The sequence below is a fragment of the Amphiura filiformis genome, chromosome 17, assembly GCF_039555335.1.
Source record: "Amphiura filiformis chromosome 17, Afil_fr2py, whole genome shotgun sequence".
NCBI lineage: Eukaryota > Metazoa > Echinodermata > Ophiuroidea > Amphilepidida > Amphiuridae > Amphiura > Amphiura filiformis.
Window position 1 is genome coordinate 52,668,143 of NC_092644.1, and position 20,146 is coordinate 52,688,288.

General features: G+C 37.7%; 1 protein-coding gene across 2 annotated transcripts in view; it reads left to right on the top strand.

The window, feature by feature from the left end:
- The window catches only part of LOC140137954 (DNA-binding protein SMUBP-2-like), a 29,012-nt gene extending 14,411 nt beyond the window's left edge, over positions 1 to 14,601 (top strand). For both annotated transcript variants that reach the window (XM_072159766.1, XM_072159765.1), the window contains exons 10-16: positions 7,023 to 7,205; positions 8,245 to 8,363; positions 9,047 to 9,141; positions 10,113 to 10,236; positions 11,111 to 11,287; positions 12,221 to 12,585; positions 13,539 to 14,601. In XM_072159766.1, coding sequence (XP_072015867.1) covers positions 7,023 to 7,205; positions 8,245 to 8,363; positions 9,047 to 9,141; positions 10,113 to 10,236; positions 11,111 to 11,287; positions 12,221 to 12,585; positions 13,539 to 14,387 — 1,912 coding nt within the window. In that variant the 3' untranslated portion in view covers positions 14,388 to 14,601. The remainder of the gene's footprint in view (positions 1 to 7,022; positions 7,206 to 8,244; positions 8,364 to 9,046; positions 9,142 to 10,112; positions 10,237 to 11,110; positions 11,288 to 12,220; positions 12,586 to 13,538) is intronic.
- The last annotated feature ends 5,545 nt before the right edge of the window (positions 14,602 to 20,146 follow it).

Here is a 20,146-nt window from a genome sequence, read left to right on the forward strand (position 1 = left end):
AATGACCTACTGTATTGTTTGAGAATTAAGTCCTATGCAACTTTTAACACTGTTTAAAACGGTCTCTTTTTTTACATAATGAACCATTGTGACTGAACGCAATGACGTGTGACTTTGAAATTTGGTCCACATGTGTAAAACAAATACGGCTACCCATATCTTTTTACAGGTTTACATTTCGTCAATTATTTTTCGATTTATTTTAAAAAGTATTTAGGGGGGTACTTATAAGTTGTGGACCCTATATGTAGTCAGAATCCTAAGTGTCAATACAAAAACAATGGTCTGAAACTAGGGTTTCCCCAACACAATATTACTACGAGGACTTATTATAATTCAAAAGAACCACCACAATTAGTAAACCACTTAATTACAAACCTGTATTATTGAAAAACATGTGCAAATAAATTAGTTTTTAATCGGTTTGATGCTAAAGACACTCTTAATTTTTTAATAATTTTTGTGCAGCATGTTGGTAGAGTATTGCACTTTAAAATTAAAATTTAAGTTCAGTTCAGTATAATTTATTTATCCACTAAGTCATACAAAATAGAAATATAAATATATAATGGAAGGATGGTCAAAAGAGAGCACAGCTCGAAAATATTTGGCCACCCTATAACAAAGAAAATGTTGAAAAGTGCAAAGAGACTAAGGACAAGTCACACAAGACAAAAAGAGAGACATGGTGAAAACAACAAGAAGACAGGACAAGTGAGACAGACAACGACGTATGTTGGCATAGACAAATGAAATATGAATCAAGACTAATACACATTGAAAAGTATAGAATAATAATTATTACAATAAACATTTGTACTACAAGAGATTACTGATTTGATAATAAATGAATCTTATAAAGTGACTTAAACCGCTTGATTGATGTTGAATTACGAATAGAAATATCAATGCTGTTCCATAATATGGGACCCTGTCTTCTGATTGCATTTCGTGCAAGATCAGTAACAAAATTGGTTGGGCGATACAAATCAGAAGACCTGATCCCATAATCATGAATAGCATTAACTAGGACAAAATAATCAGAAAAATTATGTGGAAGTAATTTATTATGATACTTGTACATAAAGACGGCTTTTTGAAACATATGAATATCATGAACGGTAAGAGTTTTAAGTTTGGTAAACAAGGGTGGTGTATGTGCAAGGAAATGGGAGTCAGTACATAAGCGCATAATTCTCTTTTGTTTGATATGAATGGAATTCAAATTACAATTGTTACGATCAGCCCATATTAAATTACAATATTGAATATGAGGCAAAACTAAAGTTGTATATAAGGAGAACAAAATGTTGACACTTAAAGTAAGTTTGAGACGATAAAGAATTCCAGAATACTTGGACACAAGATTAGCGACAGAAGTTGTATGTGGCTTCCAAGTTAAGCACTCATCTAAGATAACACCAAGAAATTTTGTCTGTGAAACTCTCAAAATAGAGCAGTTATCTATAAAAATGCTGATGTCTTGGTATTTGCGATTACTAAATCTATTTTTGAAAATCATAAAATTTGATTTATTGACATTGAGAGATAACTTATTAGCTTGAAACCAAACGGAGATCTTTGAAAGTTCATTGTTGACAGTGTTAATAAGCAAATTTAAATCCTTATGGGATGCAAGAATATTGGTGTCATCGGCGTATAAAATAAAAGTGAAGAAATTACTAGTATGAATTATATCATTGATATATAAAATAAATAGGAGAGGTCCTAGGATGGAGCCTTGTGGAACTCCACAAGATATATTAGAACTGGATGAATTGTAGTGATTGAAGAAACGTATTGGGACCTATTTGTAAGGTAACTTTTGAACCACTCGAAGGCAATTCCATGGATACCATAATGGGAGAGTTTAGATAAAAGAATGTCATGATTTATGGTATCAAATGCCTTCGAGAGGTCCAAGAAGATGCCCAGAGTATGATTTTTCTTATCCAAATCAGAAATAATTTTGTCATATGCTTGAAGGATAGCCATTTCTGAAGAAAAATTTGAACGGAAACCAAATTGATTTTTGTTGATTAAATTATATCGGGAAATAAAACTATACAACCTTTTGTGAACTAAACGCTCTAATATTTTTGAGAAAACAGGTAAAACTGAAATAGGCCTATAATTGCTCATAATATCGTTATCCCCATTTTTAAATATAGGAACAACCTTGGCAGTTTTAAGTTGGTTTGGAACGCTGCCAGTACTTAAAGATAAATTGAAGATATGAGCAAGAGGTAAAGCAATTGAATCTCTCACAGATTTAATAATGTCAGGTTTAATGTCGCCACACAACCACTAGAGCCAGACTTAAGAGATTTACAAATTAAAATTATTTCGTCTTTGTCGGTGGGAGAAAAGAAAAGTGAACTTGGAGGGGAATTAATATTGTTTAAAAAGTGCCTAAAATCAATGTCAGGGTTTGGGATGGTACGTGCCAGTTTGGGACCAACATGAACAAAATAGGAATTGAAGTAATCAGCAATTGTGTTCGGATTGGAAATACGCGTGTCATTAACTTTAAAAGAAGATGAAATATTCGGATTTTTATGTCGACCGAGTAAATTATTCAAAATATTCCAAGTTTGTTTTGAATCAAATTTGGCTTCTTCGAGTTTTTCGTGAAATATTGACGCTAGAAAGCCTAATCAAAGTAGTTAGCTTGTTGCGGTGAGTAACATAGGCAAATTTATTCGAGTCAGACGGATGATTCATGTACTTTTTATAGATCTTTTCTTTACGGCGGATAGAAGTCAGAATCGCGGGTGTAATCCATGGTTTGCGTGGACGACGTCGACTGTGCCCAGTTTTGCATTTAGACCTGATAGGAAAGTGAACATTATAAATATTTGTGAATTTTAAAATAAATGCGTTATACGCATCATCTGATGAATCAAAATCAAGGACAAAATTCCAATCAACAAGGTTAAGATGGTTCTGGAAACTGTGCACTCTGTCTTGACTGAAAGCACGAGTAGGAGTAGGCCTGTCGGTGTGATAACTGATTGGGAGCGACTGAGTTATTTGATAAATCGGGAAATGATCAGTAATGTCTGCAATGATGACACCAGAATTAATTTTATGAGTAAGGACATTGGTAAAAATATTGTCGATTAATGAGGCGGACGTAGGAGTGATTCTTGTAGGCCTATCAATTATAGGAAACATGCCATGATCATGGAAAATAGAAAGAAATTCGTTAATAGTTTGGTTATCTTCATGAAGTAATAAATCAAAGTTAAAATCACCTGAAATATAACATTGTTTGTTTTCGGAATTAACTTGAGCAAGACAACGGGCAAGATCTGTAATAAATATATCAGTATTGGTGCGGTGAGCACGGTAAATATTGCCGACAATAATATTTTTCTTCCCTGTGACGACAACTTCAATAAAAATAGATTCAGAATGATCAGTTTCATCAGTTGGATGATTGATAAGCTTGAGATCATTCCTGATATGATAAGAAACTGAATTAGAAACATAAATAGCGACACCGCCACTTCTTCGACCCCGGCGAGGGGCATTAAGTAAGACATAATTATCAATATCAATTAAATTTGAATCATCATCTTTAAACCAAGTTTCAGACAAAGCAATAATAGTAAAAGAATGGTTTAATCCTGAAAGAAACTCATTAATACAATCGTAGTTCTTATTGAAACTACGTGGATTGAGATGAAGAATTGAGAAATCATCATTGCAAGAAGCGGTGATATTGTCACGATCAAAAACATATGAGCACGATTTGGAAATATCATAATTAATTAAATTGTCAGAATCATTAAATGTATTATAAAGAATATCATCGTAAGCAAAAGGATTAAGTTTGAGACCTAGCAGTCTATTAAAATCAATGGTGTTGTCATGACAGAATAAAGCAAATTTAAATTCATCATCATCAACATAATGATTAAATGGAAATAATTAGCCTGTACATTTAAAACAAATAAACCACGCATCATTAACATTACAATCAGTAAACACACAACGATTATGATACCATGAGTTGCATGAATTGCATAAAATACGAGATTGATGTCTTAAAATAAGTTTACAACAAGTATTACAAGTATTTGCCATAAGATGCCAACATACAACATACAAACATACAAAACAAAAAGAAGTTACTTATAAGAAAATATATATATATAATAATCGTGGACAGGGCTTCGAGAAAGTAAAGGAAACGACGGTCAGGCCAAAATACTTCAAAACACCCAAATAATTAAGAAAGAAGGTAAACATGGATGGGAAAAACATAATAGGAATGGGACCATGATGACAGATCAAGGATGCTTAAAAGGAATAAGTGGGGCCATGAAAACAGACAAGATTGGAAGGAATGTGTGGACCCCGGGGTCTAACACCTCAGACCAAAATTGGAGGGAATAAGTAGACACCGGGGTCCACAATCACAGGTCAAAAAAGGAAGGAATGAGAGGACCCCGGGGAATGGATGCAGGAAAAATAAAAACAGGCCAACGTACACGGAGAAAAATGCCGTCAAAACCCCATACCCAGGGCCATGCCACGTACATCTCAAAGCAGCATCCCTCTCCGTGTAAGTCCGTGGAGGAGGGGGGGGGTGAAAAACATAATATGCAGGAACGAGACTTGCAATGCAAAAGCAAGGGAACATACAAATAAAGAATTATTAAACCTTAAGCATAAAAGATCATGACATTGGGTACAAACAGATATAAATAGATATCAAAATACAATTGACTGAAACTGTGAATGGTGAGGCAGAAAGTTCAAAATGCAAAAGTTCAAGAGTAGATTAGTTAAGTGAACCAACTTTCTAACTAGTTATCCAAAGTCATACAATTTATGGATGCAGTTCATTATCATGAAAGACACACAAAAATGTCAAGTAATGTATCATAATGCATCGTCAATTCCACACAAAGTTTGGAAGGCTGCATTAAACAGGGGGGAAGATACAGGTAGGATCATACAGTATATTGTCAATGTAGAGTCTGATGTCGGTGCCCACAGTCTTGATGAAGGTCTTCTTGCCGGCTGCCATAGCTTGTCGTTTGATTGGTAGAAGCTTCTGCCGCTGTTGTTGCATCTCCTGCGGAAGGTGAGGTGAAATGCCATATTTGACAGGGGCATCCTTCAGAACAGGAGCCATGCTTAAGACAGAATCTCTATCTTTCATCTTGACGAATTTCACTATGACGGGTTTTGGTTTTGAGCTGTCTGGTTGACGGGTGGGAAGGCGATGCACGTTAACAAAGTGCATCGTATCTGCTCTGGGATGTTTGAGAGTGTTCTTCAGAAAGTTGCGAACAACCAGCTCAGAGTCCTCAGGTGTTTCTTGCGGATACCATAAAAGAGAAGGTTTGTCTTTTTACTATACAGTTCTGACGAAAGGCGTTGAGCTTTCATGGCCTGTATTTCCTTCATTACTTCAGCACGTAACGCCGGCACCGTTTCTTCTTTCACAGCGTTGATTTCTGAGTCAATAAATTCAACGCTTAGCTTCAGGTCCGTCACTTCCTGTTTCAGGTCTGATAAATCATTCTTTAATGTTTCAATTTGTGACGAAATACCCGCAAAGTTATTCTTGTTTTCCTTTCTCATGTCATTGAGAATTGTTTTAAGTTCCTCCATTGCGATAAGTTCATAAATTGTCAAGAGCGTAACCGTGCAAAAGGATTTAGTGATGCGTAACACCGTGGTGTCAAAAGAAGCACGCCAGTTCAAAATCCGCCGAAGAGCACGATACAGTATACACAATACAAGCAATGGAGAATGAATGGATGACACGGCGAATAACACGGCTTTGAATGTAGCGGGCGAATACACAGTGCAAAGCAAAGCAAAGCGATGGAGTAGTGAATCAAATGAGCAACAAATCAGTTTATATTAGAAAATCTATAATACCTGCTGATATATCGTGAAGACAGAAGTGTTCAGAAAATCATGATACAGTCAAATGAAATATAATTGAGGTGTTGTAAACACATGAAGATGGAGAAAACAGATGGGCCTGCACGACGACGTTTTCTATCGTGGCTCACTGTCCGCCATGTTGTCGATCATTCAAGTCAGTACCCCAGCAAATTTTCCACCACTGGGAACCGACCCTGCGACATCATTCACTAGAAGTGTGAATTCTAACCACTGTGCCACGCTCTCCTTTAGTAGTTCTGCAGAGTGATAGAAGAAACAACATGTTCAGGGAGAAGTTCCAAGCAATAGCTGTTGAGTAAAGACACTGCACAAGATTGGACTTGGGAATGCCAGGATTAATGGAGTGCAAAGTGATTAAAGCTACAATCCTGGAAAATAAACACTTGTGCTAAACATTTGGAATGCATGCCCTATCAAAATTGGAGAGGGGAGTGAAATATGCATGTATTATCATGTGAAGCACAGACTCCCCCTTTATCTCGCCCTTCCCCTACTCCAAACAGGGCCGGATTTACCTTTTTGGGGGCCCTGGGCCAGGCCAAAATTTAGAGGCCCCAAACGTATCGTGAAGAAGGCATGTGCTGTCAAGTTGCCAAGTGTTTAGATTGTACTAGGATAATTGCGCGCGAAGGGCGCAACAAATTTCAATTTTAGACTATTTTACCCAAATTGAAGCTGAAATTTGCTATATAATCAGTGATAATGGGCCAGTGCGTGCGAAGCGCCAAAATTTTGCATTTTTGTACCCTATTTTGGTCAAAAACATGGTGTTTTTTGGCTAAAATGGAAGATGCACACTGCACAGGGCAAATTTGGGGGCCCCCAAAATTTGGGGGCCCTGGGCCCGGGCCCATCTGGCCCTATGGTAAATCCGGCCCTGACTCCAAATCTTTCATCTTGGAGGGTCTCACAAACCTGCCAACATCATGGCTTTGTGCAACTTTGAATGGGGGGCAGAGGTATACCAAAAGACAGCCAAAGTGTTCCAATGCACAACACATCCATTTCCTAATTGGTGTTTATCATGTTTCACATTTGAATTTCTCAATTTTACATTTGCTGATCTGTAATATTTTGTATCTTTACAGAGCTGCAAAAGATGGGCTTGCCTTGTCGCTTATGGAACGCCTCATTGGTAACCATGGTGATAAGATTGTGAGGATGTTGACAACTCAGTATCGTATGCATAGTGATATCATGGATTGGCCATCAGCACAACTCTATAGCAATAAGCTTACAGCTCATGAGTCAGTATCTGGACATCTTTTGAAGTAAGTAATAGCAAGGAGAAAGAAATTTATCAAAGTAGCAGTCGGTTAAGCTATGTAAGCTGTCATAGTTATACCATGCTATCACATATCTTGAAACACAATAGGGTGCATTGCGCATGATAGCTACCTCTGGCCATATTGGCCTTTCAGTCATCTCATCTATGATTCTTTTGATGGTATCTTGATGTATTGATATTGTAGTTTATATTTTATTATTTTTTATGTGAAAATTTTGGGAATAACATAATTGAATGAATGAATGGAAGAATGAATGAAGGAAGGAACAAACAAGAATGTTAAATTTCTGATCCAATGCACCATGTTGTGTAGACTCTGTAGCATGCAAATTTAACGACAAGGAAATAAAACAATAACCCACCAATTTTTACAGTCAGAGTTCTGGTAATAGATTCTGATAGAGCAGGAGAATGTGGAGATCTAAAGGTTTTGCTTCCTGGGATAGCCAGTGAATTTGTCTCTGGCTGTCTGTCACTTATTTTCCAATGTCTTTCGTTAACACTGTCATGTTTTATGCTGGTTAATACATGTAAGATGAATAACAGTTGAAGTGATCAATGGTACATGATGTGAACTGGGCTGGCCTTCTGCAATATATCATGATTAAAATGAGGGGCTGAAGGTGCCTACCATACCGAAAAGGGTTCCGGCACGGCAAGATTAATCTTGTCCATTATCGCCTTCGATGATAATATTGCAACATTACTATATCATGATGGCATTATTTTACTGTCAACAATATAGCGCCTTTCATATTTAATTTCTTTTTTTTTATAATTTTTGGATTTATAAAGTCCATTCTGTCATGTGCACCACACAGGAAATGATTTCATTTGTCAGGATCGCCAATCCAAAAAAACAACTTGGGATTAGGGGTAAAATATTTTTATTTTCCTTCATAGTTTTGTAATTGTATACTAAAATTTAATAAAATTTTTCCCATGCTCATTTTCATCCAGCAGACCAGCAGTTATCAACAAATATTCAGATATGTATTTCTTTACATTGTGATTTATTACAGAGATTTATCCAGTGTGACAGAGAGTGAGAACACTAGCATTCCTATGCTATTGATTGACACAGCTGGCTGTGATTTTCATGAATTAGATCTACAGGAAGAATTGTCCAAAGGAAATGAAGGCAAGTGGCTCAGATTTTACTTAGACATACTTTGTTCAATTACTAATAGGCAGAAATACTTGGTGCTCTTACTACGTGCATCAATAAAGTCCCAGTTTACACACATAAAAATTCATAAAAGCATGCGCCAGCTCACCGTGCCTAAATATCTGTGCCAAAGGACGCTTTACCCTTTTGGCCTGCTGTAAAATCTTTGCTCCCCCATTTTGCCTGCCAAAAAGTCTTTACCCTCTTTTTTGTGGCAGTTTGCCTTCATTTAATTCACCACCTGGGATACCCTTGGTTATTGCACCACCCTAAACAGGGATTTGGAAATGGATCTAATGCTGGAACTTACTTTTTGTAACTTTGCTATGTGCGTCTGGAGCTCCCTGGTTTCATCAGGTGACTGACAGAGTCTAGTGGTTCCGGATGTGGCATGGGAGGGTTGCTAGGGGTGGGTTCCAGTATTGGATTTGTTTTGAAAGCTCTGATTGTGTATTTTGTTTGGCAACTTTTGTAAATGTAAAGGGGTGCAACAATTGCCAAGCATTTCTTTGCTTTTAGCTGCACTTCCCCATCTGTTTTTTGTTGTTGCTGTGTTTATTTATTATTTTGTTGTGTTTTTATGATGAAAAAATAAAAAAATATGAATATGAATTGTCCACAGTTTGCTTTATTTTTTCACATTGCTCTTTTTACAGGTGAAGCTGACCTTGTGACATTACATGTCAAGAGCTTGATTGAAAGTGGTGTTGATCAGAGTGACATAGCTGTTATAGCACCATACAACCTACAGGTTAGTTAGAATCACAGAGATGCACAGGTTTGGATAAGTGCAAAGGAGGTGGTCAGGGCCGGATTTACCTTTTTGGGGGCCCTTGGCCAGGCAAAAATTTGGAGGCCCCAAATATATTGTGAGGAAGGCATGTGCACTCAATGGCCAAGTTTTGGTCCAGGTATAAGATCGACAGTGGCGTTGGGAGCATTACAATTAAGAGGGAAACGAGCATAGATTTAACAAGAATTTGCAAACAATTTCAATTTCAGGCTGTTTTAACCCCAAATGAAGGTGAATTTTGCTATATAACAGCCCAGTGCATGCGAATCGTGCAAAATGTTGCAATTTTGCTCTATACATGGTGTTTTGGGGGGCTAAAAAAGATGCATGTAGTTGCTATAGCACCATACAACCTGCAGGATAGTTGGAATCACAACGAAGATTGGGAAAAGAATGAAGGATTGCAAGGGATATACTAGTACTGTATGGAATTGGGTTTAGGGATAAGAGAGTTGATCAAAGTGACATAGCACCATATCATCTGCAGGTTAGTCAGAATCACAAGGAGTGAGAAAAGAATGAATGATTTCACGGGGTGATCATTGGGATAAGGGAGTTGATTATACAAACTGCAGAATTAGTAATTGCTGTGATGAGTGGAAATAACAATGAAGCATTGCACATGGTATATGGGATTAGATAAGGGATCCATCCATTGCTTTGTGTCATCAGTTGTAGATTGCAAGGTATGTATGAGATTGGGTTTAAAGAGAAGTGAGCTGACCAGTATGGCTAACTATAGCACCATAAAATGTGTGAAACTAGTGGAGTGGGAATAAGACTGAAGGATTTCAATGGATAAAAGGGTTAGCTTCTTTTTTAATTGGCGAAGCCACTGTATTCTATTTCCGGTATATTCTTTCATTTCAATTGCCATTGGTTCAAGATTTGGACCAAACCATTTAATATTTTGTTATTATTTTTTCCAGGTTGATCTGTTAAGGTTACGGCTATCCAATCAATACCCCAAGCTAGAAATCAAATCTGTAGATGGTTTCCAAGGAAGGGAAAAAGAGGCTGTGGTTATTTCTCTTGTAAGATCTAATCAAAAAGGTAGGTGTATGTGTTAGTAGGGGGTGTGTGTCAGGTGTGCACTGGTGGCACCCGTTTTCTGTATACAACCAGGGACATGAATGAGTCCTACAATGTATTTACCTGTAGGGCACACAGTCAAACAGGGATATTCCTGGTTCCATGTAGTGCTTTTAAAGCTATGCAACTGGTGTGTGTGTGTTTAAAAAAATACTCAGAAAGGGCATAGGGGATAATATCCACAGTTAATAACAATAATAAGTAATACAAGACATTTATAAAGTGCTAGTGTGCAAAAAAGTCTCTTAGCGCTACAGAGGATAAAAAAACAGTATAAAATCACATGATTGGAGTACCCAAAGTATATAAACTACATTACAAACTTAAAACTACTATTCCCCAAACAGTTACCCTGAAACTGTTTCATTTGTGTGTGGACTTTGTGAACTATTGCCACGTTTGTCGATAAAAACATATAGGGGTGTGTGTGTGTAATTGATTTTACTTTACATGATCCAAGTAATGGACTTAAACTAGGGTATATGTCTAAGTATTGTACACCTCATACATTCAGAATGCAAGCATTCCACATATATGTTTGATAACCTATCCAGGGACATTCGCTTCAGGTTAAGTGTCCTTGGAAAGGCAGTGATACAAAGGTGTGTGGACACAGGTACCTGAAGTCACACCTGGGCGTGGGGTATGTGTGTAGGTACAGGTGTCAGACACATAATTATGATCTATGGACCAAATGAATGGCGATTCATTTACTGTCTTTGTGCTACAAATTACCCTTCCTTCACTTAAGGTTTTAAGTGTTGCATGCTATTTACAGCAAATCTTGAATGACTAGGCGTACTTACTTTGATCTGCAATCTTTTTAATTATACAGGAGAAGTTGGATTTCTCTCTGAAGATAGACGCATAAATGTTGCCATCACAAGAGCAAGGCGCCACCTAGCAGTTATTTGTGATTCAGAAACGGTTAGCCATCATGAGTTTCTCAAGAGCCTGATTGAATATCTTATGGCTAAAGGAGAAGTGAGGACTGCCTTTGAATACCAACAAGGTACAGTGGACATATCATACTTACTATACTGTTTTTATCTGGTACAGTCAGTGTCTTGGTAATTCTTACTGAGAGGCACTTGTCTAGTGTAACATGAGATCTTTAAAAGACAGAAGAGACTCCCACCGTCTAAAATTTACCCAGGGACTTGGTAGCAATGTGAGAACTGGTCATCTGCTCCCTACTACAAGGTAGAGTTCTTAGAAACTCTCAAAGATTGTTGCAATTGCCAGCCAAAACCATGCACTTCAACTATAGTCCAGTTCTTTATTTGATGTCCCTTCTTAAATGTGTAATTGCCCTATTTACCATTTGTGTGTAGTTTAGGGTGGGTGTGGTCAGCTTTTCATTCAGTTATGTGCTTTGTGATTTTGATATGTGCAAAAGTACAATATAATATTTTTGATTTTCACACCTGCATGCAGGCCAATATATATTTTTTATTGTATTTTTGATCTTTATTAATTTTTATGTCCCTAGATTTCCATGAAATTACTTTGAAATGTCTGTGTGTAAGGCAATAGAAACAAATTAGTTTGATCTTTCGATCAACCATCGATGCTTGATTGATCCTTATTATTTATGAAATCAATTAATTTACCATTATTAATTCTTTGCCTGTATTGATATTGAAAAGTATAAATTTAGAAATAATTCTGATTAATTTATAGTCGTTAGTACATTAACAACAAGCATCGAAGCAGCATTGACGGTCGATCCAAAGATCAAACAAATTTGTTTCTGGTGCCTAAATGCACTTTTTTGACTTCCTTATTATCATTTTGATTAGGCCCCCCCCCCCAGTGACTGACTTAAATGCCCAAGCAGTAGTTAGGTCAAATAAGACAGTTTTACTAGTTTTAATACTAGTTCAGATTTGACACTGCCAATTACCTATTAATAAGAATAACATTTAACTTATTTCTTCATCAGATATGAACTCAGCCTTACTAGATGTGTCCCGTCCTGACTATCTTGTGTTCAAAAAACAGCATACGACTTCAACAGAGAAAAGTAACAAAGGTGCAAGACCTAAGCAACCTAAGACCAGGAAGCAAGACCATGGTCACAAGACCACACAGCATCATGACAGAAAGAAACCAGATGACAAGAGGAAATTAGAAGGCAGTATCAGTGGCAAGAAGGTTACATCAGAGGATGTCCAGGAGTCTATAGAAGATATTCCTGGCTATGTGGAACTCAAGAAACAGATTGATGAGTTTGTTGCTGATAAGGAAAGGTCACGGATGGAGTTCTCCTCTGGACTCACTTCAAGAGAAAGATATATTGTACATGAGGTATGACAAGTCAAGATTGGTCTTTTTTAAAGAATCTTAAAATATCTTGCTTTTAAGTTAACCCTAACCCCACCAAACCTCAAAAAACTTAAATCACAGCAATGCCGCCATGGCCCGAGACACCCTCTCTGCTGCTGACTGGAGCCCAGCCAGACCCTAGTGGGGAGTTCAAGATTGGTCTTTTTTAAAGAATCTTAAAATATCTTGCTTTTTAAGTTAACCCTAACCCCACCAAACCTCAAAAAACTTAAATCACAGCAATGCCGCCATGGCCCGAGACACCCTCTCTGCTGCTGACTGGAGCCCAGCCAGACCCTAGTGGGGAGTTGAGAGTTATCGTGCGCCCACAAAGACCCAAAGCCGAGGCAATGACGCGACTCGCGAGAGCAAACAAGGGGGGTGGGTCTGGGCCAAATTTTTACAAGCCATATCTCCAAAACCGCTTGAAGTTGAGCATTACTATTTTTCCATGTGTTCATTATGCCCATAGAGGTATTCTAGAAATGGAATGACCCGGTTAATAAATGTGTATCACTTGTGGAGAGAGAAATTGGACTCTATAATGTACTCGCACTAAGAATAAGATGTTGATGTGTCCAATGCACAAACCCTGCAGGGAGCTGCAGGGGAAGTGCATCAGATACATCAACATTCAGCACAAGTGTATATTGTGTTCAGCTCTTGAGCAACAAGTGATATGCATTTATTAACCTATTTCATACACGACAAAGAATTTTGGCAGCAACGTCTGCTATTCTTTATAACTAACTAAAATACTAAAAATGCCTTAAAATTTGACCAATACCAATGCACCCACCTTCAAGAAAAATGGATCAACCATGCAAGACGCGAACACACGTGTAGTATGCAAAACTGCACATCAATTTTTGTTTTATCCTTTAGTATTTCATAATCACTAAGATAATTGTGTCATTTTTCTTTCCATGTTCCAGCTTGCTGAGCAGACCGGTGTAGCCCATCAGAGCACAGGGGAAGGTTCAGAAAGGCACATCACAGTAAGCAAGATGATCACCCATGCAGGTCACAAGCAGGCAAAAACTGGCAATAAGGTTGATGAAAATAACAAGGAACACAGCAAGGTGACTGTTAAGGAGTTGAAGCGCGCAATCAAAGAAATTGAAACGGAAAACAAAATGAGTGTTCTTGCCGAGTTGCCCACCATGGAAAATGAACCAAGCAATGAGCATAGTACTGAAATAGTTGATAACAAACAAGTTTCTGGTAATCACAACAATGCTAATGCTACAAGGACGTTATACAAAGATGACGGCACATTGCCGTGTAAATACTGTGGTGTAGGACTCCTCCCAGGTAATCATCTACTTCATGAAATACACTGTGAGAAAATACACGAAGAGAAACTTCAGAAAGCTAAAAGACAACAAGCCAAACGGAAGATCGATAAAAGCAAGCAAAAACAGGCATTAGAAAACACTAAAGAAGAGGACTTTGATAAACTGATCGCAATGGCTAAGAAAGCGGATAATGTATGCAATTATCGGAAATGCAAAGAAAAGATCACAGCTTTGGGGCAATTGTGTGAATTTTGCAATAAAAGGTATTGTTTTAGTCATCATATCCCAGAAGTACATGGATGTGGGGATATGGCCAGGGCTAAAGCAAGGCAGATCACCAGGCAGCAGAAAGTGGTCACCCCAGGGAGTGGCAAGAAGGAGAAGAAAGTCGATCCAGCTCATAAGGCTCATTTGGAGAGAAAATTAGATGCAAAATTGAGCGAAATGGGACAAAAAAGAGGTAGAAAATCAGGAAAAAAGAAATGATTGATATGTAGGCAATATTTTGATTTGTTGTGTTCATTGGAGGGGTCAAATTGTTTATCCCTGGAATCAAACTGGGGTGTATTTCACAAACATTTACAATGCATTCATAAATGGTATTCGTGAGGCAGTGAACCACCAGCAGCTGACCTTTGAAGTATGTTTCATGCATTGATTGTTGTCAATGCACCAATGCAAATTCACATATGTGACACGATTAAGGAAATGAGTCGGATGTCGCTAATATTGATTTTGAGATATTGGCAAAGAAGGTGTCAAAATTCTTTTGTTTTCTACTGTTTTCAGCGATTGATAAATGGACTTAACTAAGCAAAGAAAATTCATATCAACAAGGGTTTTCAGTTTCTGAAAGCTCTAAGGGCGAATTCCTCGACGCGTGGCTTAGCAATTGGCTTGTCTAGCCTCCAGGCTTAAGAGGTCGTAAGACCAGGCTTAACTGAAAACGTATTTCCCAAGCACGGCTACCATAGCCTCGAGGCTTCGTTAGCCCGTGGGCCAGGCTTGTAGGATTAGCCGCAGGCTTTAGTAAAATTTGCATTTCTCGAAATCAGTCTTCTGTAGCCGTAGTCTTCGCAAGCCTGTTAGACCAGGCTTACAGCGGCTTTTCTTGGCCCTGCCTCAGAGCATGTCTTAGGTCGTAAGCCTTGGTCTATTTCAATTTACAAATTATTTAAATTGTAACGCAAAGTGTATCTTTCATATTTTGACGGTCTTTCAATTAACATGAGTAAGCAGTCGCATAACTAGGGGGGTGGAGCGGGGGAGCTCTTGGTAAATTAGGCTTAAACTTCTGAGAGTTATAAAACCTCATATTTGGTCATTTTAACCTTAAAAACTCAATTTTTAAGGTTAAATAAATTACATTTATCCCACTTTTGTACCATTGGCCTATATGTCACCAGCTTTAATAGCTTTAATGGCATTTGTACCATTTTTTCAATCCCACCTCCCCCACGCCAATGTTCCGGGACACTTTCCAAGCAGATCCCATAACTCCTCAGACCCACTCCACCCCTTACAAACCCAAACAGCATGAACGATGCCTGCCCCTCATTTATTATGTTTGCCCCCGCTTTCCCCTACCCCACCCCCAAATGAATGATGATTTTTTTAACAACGAATATAATTTTAAAGAAAATCTTTTATCATCATCATCATCATCATGATCATCATGATCATAATCATCATCATCATCATCATCATCATCATCATCATCATCATCATCATCATCATCATCATCATCATAATACCATCACCATCACCATCATCATCATCATCATCATCATGAAGACCTATATGATACCACCTGTCCCTATCCAAGCCTTAATAGTTTGATACTCGTACTTTTCATAAGTAGGCCTATTACAATATTATTTTGGAGTGCCTATATTATACCAGGTTGGACATCAATTTAATACAATAGAAGAACGACAAAATTGGTAAAGATATAGTAAATATTTGACACGAATTAATAATGCATGCAGTATTAAAACTGAATTTATGGATAAGATGCATATAATATTGCTATATCTTCTACTTAAATAATTACAAATATTGTACCAACAGTAACTTCATGTGAGATCTGAGAAGACTACTGATATCAGCAGTAGATAGCACGTTGATTGCTTTCCTTTTTAGGGGAATCACAGATTCCTTTCCATTAGGCTTAACAGTTTTACCCTTTTTGGGATGCAAAGAAAAAACCACGAGTATAAAGCATATAGGCCTACTTACATAAAAGACACAAAAACAGACACAATATTCTTGCATCAAGTTGTGTACGGTATAAGCCCAAGCACAAGACCGTGGGTCCAGGCTAGTATTTGCGCCGGGAACATTGCGATAATGAGACGGCAACCTTGTTAGTACGGTAAACCGTGAGGACCACAGCTTATGTACATCTATACCTCCAACAGCCTATACAATTAAGTCGCTGGTTGAAAGGGACGAGGTTGTCATGCGTTAAGCCTGCCAGGCCACTAAGACTAGGTTGAATTTGCGTTGAAGAAATCCGGCTAGAGTTAAGACTCGGGCTTCAAGAGCGGGCTAGGCTTAGTAGCCTCAAGGCCACCTTAAGACTACGGCTTAATAAGACTCCTGTCGGGAAACTCGCCCTAAATGTCCTCTTTAGAATCATATTTAAAACTCATTTTCGACCAGGGTCGACATGTGACTCATTCCCCTTGATCATGTCACATATTACTACTTGACGCACATACATCTATGTAGCTTGGTCAATTCAATTATGGGTGCCCAAAACTAGGCTACAAGTGATTGACTTTTATGTTACTTTTGATTTTGGTAATTTGTATATACCTTTATAACAAAATACCTTCATAACAACGATGGTTTTATGTTTATGAATGAGTATAATGACTAATATGATCCTGTTGATGTGCAAATGACAAAAATCATTGCACTTGCCCTTTATTTTTCCCATCACAATGCACTCACTCTTCGGGGTCAAATTTAAAGGGCATATGCATTTATTTTTGTCATGTGCACTATACTCTGATCATCTCGTAAGAGACAGGACTCATAACATCGTGGATTGATATAGAATGGCGTACACACATCTGGGCGCTGGGTGCAGCACCTGCAAAATTTTATCATACCGACCACCACCTGTAGAAATCCTAAGGACTTTTCCAACTTGCATGTGTTTTTAGTACTCTCCACATGTACTTTTTGCATGAAATTTAGTCAGAATTAAACAAATTAAAGCACTGACACAAAATGATTTGTGCATCAAGATTCAATGGCTGCAACATTTATGGTAGCTTCAGAACTCAACCACCAGCACCCTGGCAGATGTTGCGGTTGGGCCTGGTTTATATTGTTTGGACAAATTAAAACATGTGACACTGCTGGTTCTGCAGGTAGTCTGGTTTTGAACCCTTCGCTTGTATTCCTCCTTTGAATTGTACTATTTTGCATTGAAAATGTAGTTTCACTTTCATAAAAGCGCCTTAAAATGATTTACCTCACCAAGGCGGTAATTAAGTTTGGTATGCCAAAATTGTGGAAAATTATAATGCTAGATATTTTCTTTGTTTGTTATAATTGACCTGTTTAATATTTTTATATTAAATGCCAAAAGTGTGGAAAATGATAATGCTAATGATAATATTTTCTTTGTTTGTTATAATTGGCCTGTTTAATATTTTTATATTAAATTATTTTACATTGGAAAAAAATGTGTAGCTGTGTACTTCTTTCGATTCATAGACATTGGTTACCCTATGTTGCCATAGATAGGGGAGGATATTTTATATTGCTCCTGGCAAATTGAAACCCAATAGTGTTGTAGCCTGAAAAATAGTGTGACAACTCTTGAACACGGAATAAAACAAGACATTGTCCTTAATGCAGCATCATCCTAGTGGCACAATTCATATTCCATTGAATGCATTGTCACATGATTTTGCATTCCTCAATTTCGCCAATCGCACGGTCATCTCAAAATGAGTTTCTACCCGCAAAGTGTGTGCTGTGTGTGGGTATGCCTGTCAGACGTGTTTTATTACCACATACGCTTTGCAAAAGCCTTCTTTTGGTGTGTTGCTTCGAAAGTGAGAGAAACAAAAATTCATGTGTTGCGCATGTATTTGCAGGGAGAACCTCATTTTGGTAGCAAAGGGTGAATAGAGTGAAAATGAAAATTCATGGCGAACAATACCCTTACCTGTAAACAGTCTTTGATCACCATACTGCGTTAGCTACTCCCCATTCCAGAAAAATACAGCACTAATTTTGGGGGATTAACAAAAATATTAAACCAGTTCTCCAAAAATGAAATAGTTCACTATTTTACTATCAGACTTGGAACAAGTCTTAAGCATTCAAAATATTGAGTATATGCCAAAATTTTGGCTCTAATTCTCACTTTTGTGTTACTATATTTAAATGATTGGTAATAAAATGAAACATGTCTTCCAGAATTTAGAATGCATAACCTGAAATTAGTCATAGTAATTTAGCACAAGTCTTTGGGCTTGATTGTCACAGCAAAAGAAAAACACAGTAAAATGAATGTTTTTTGACCAAAAAAACAAAAATTAGCAGAATATTAAAATTTTACTTTTATTGCCAGTTGCAACTAACTAAAGGCTTAGGATTTAACTATGTTTCATATGGCAAAACAATCTTTTTTATCCCCCAAAATAGTTCTGTATTTTTCTGGAATGTTAAGTAGGCCCAAGGGACTTCCAACCAGTGGCATAACCAAGGGGAAGCATCTTTTTTGTAAGCCTTTTTTGGGCAAATCTTAATCAGCTTCAAATGCATTTTTGATCGAGGTATATTTTGAGTATGGAACACAATGTACCGCTTGACTCGCACAAGGTGTGTTGGTCAATATTTTGTATTGATGTATAATTGGGCAATGGGGGTCTGTGCTTTCACATTATTTTATTGTGGTGTTATGTATAATACATGGTGACTTCATTCCATCAGTTATACTGTGTTTTTCTGTGGGGATGGGGGACTTGCAAACGTATCTGCAATTCACCAATGGATTGCAGAGTTTTAGGAAAGGTTCAAGGCTCTGTTACCCCAAATTGGGGGACAGCAAAACTATTAGGATAAACAATTTCTTCCTTACACCACGTAATGTGGTAGCATGGACCTGAGCCCTACACTGGTTAACTACTTCCATATTCAACATTATTAGCACTCCACAAGACTTTTCCAACTTGCAATTGTTTAGGAACACCCCTCTCTCAGTGTACTTTTCAGCATGATATTGAGTCAAAACTTTTAAATCCTGTGTTGACCCTTGATTGACCCCTATGCACCCAAGGCCACTTCAGTTTTGGGAATATCTTGAATTTGTTTTGGGGATTTTGGACCATCTAGGGAACCTAAAAAAGTTCGTTTGGTTTAGTCCCAGAGGGATGCAAAGCCAGTGCCGCTAGCTCCCAATCAAATATTTTGCATGGCAAATGTCCCGTTTCACTTTCATATTACAATAAATAATCAGTGCCCTCTTAAAACCACTTGCAGTCAAACCTCTTATCCTGCCATGGTGGGACCAAGCATTGGCCAGGTAAAAATCTGTATTAGTGAATTATTTGGAATTCCGCATTGAATTTCAAAACTTGGGTCAACAGAAGAGTCCTTCATATGGAGTAATAAAAGGTGAGAAAGATGGTAAATGTATTTGAGTAGAACATGTGATTGACAACAATGCTTCAAAGCATGAAAATAACAAGAACCATATTTTAATAGGTCTGGATAAGGGAGGTTTCGACTACATTTTATCGCCGGGGGTTCCAAGTTAGTCGAATACGGTACCTCAATATGTTTTTAATACAGCTAGCAGGCTAGGGGACAAAATCAAAACTCGGCCGGCAGTTGACCGCCGGTTCCGCCCGGTTGCTATTGTTCTAAATAATGGTAACCAGGCAGAACCGGCGATCGAGTTTTGATTTCATCCCCAGGTCATTAATCATTCCACTATCAAGTGAAATCCAAACCAACCCTACGAAGAAGGAATTGAAAAGACTAGTTTGTGTCTGACGTCAGGGCAAAGGCAGGTGCGAATGGCTGCTGACCTGCCCATCCAGTACAGCATATTTGGTCTGATTGACAGGACGTCATATGCAAACTAGTCTTTCTAATTCCGTTTTCAATTGAATACCTGAGTGGAAGAAGGGCCCAACTCCATCAAAACTGTTTTTGAGATATTAAGAAAAAACTTAATATTTGGAAAAGTTTTATAGACAGAATGTTTTCATCTT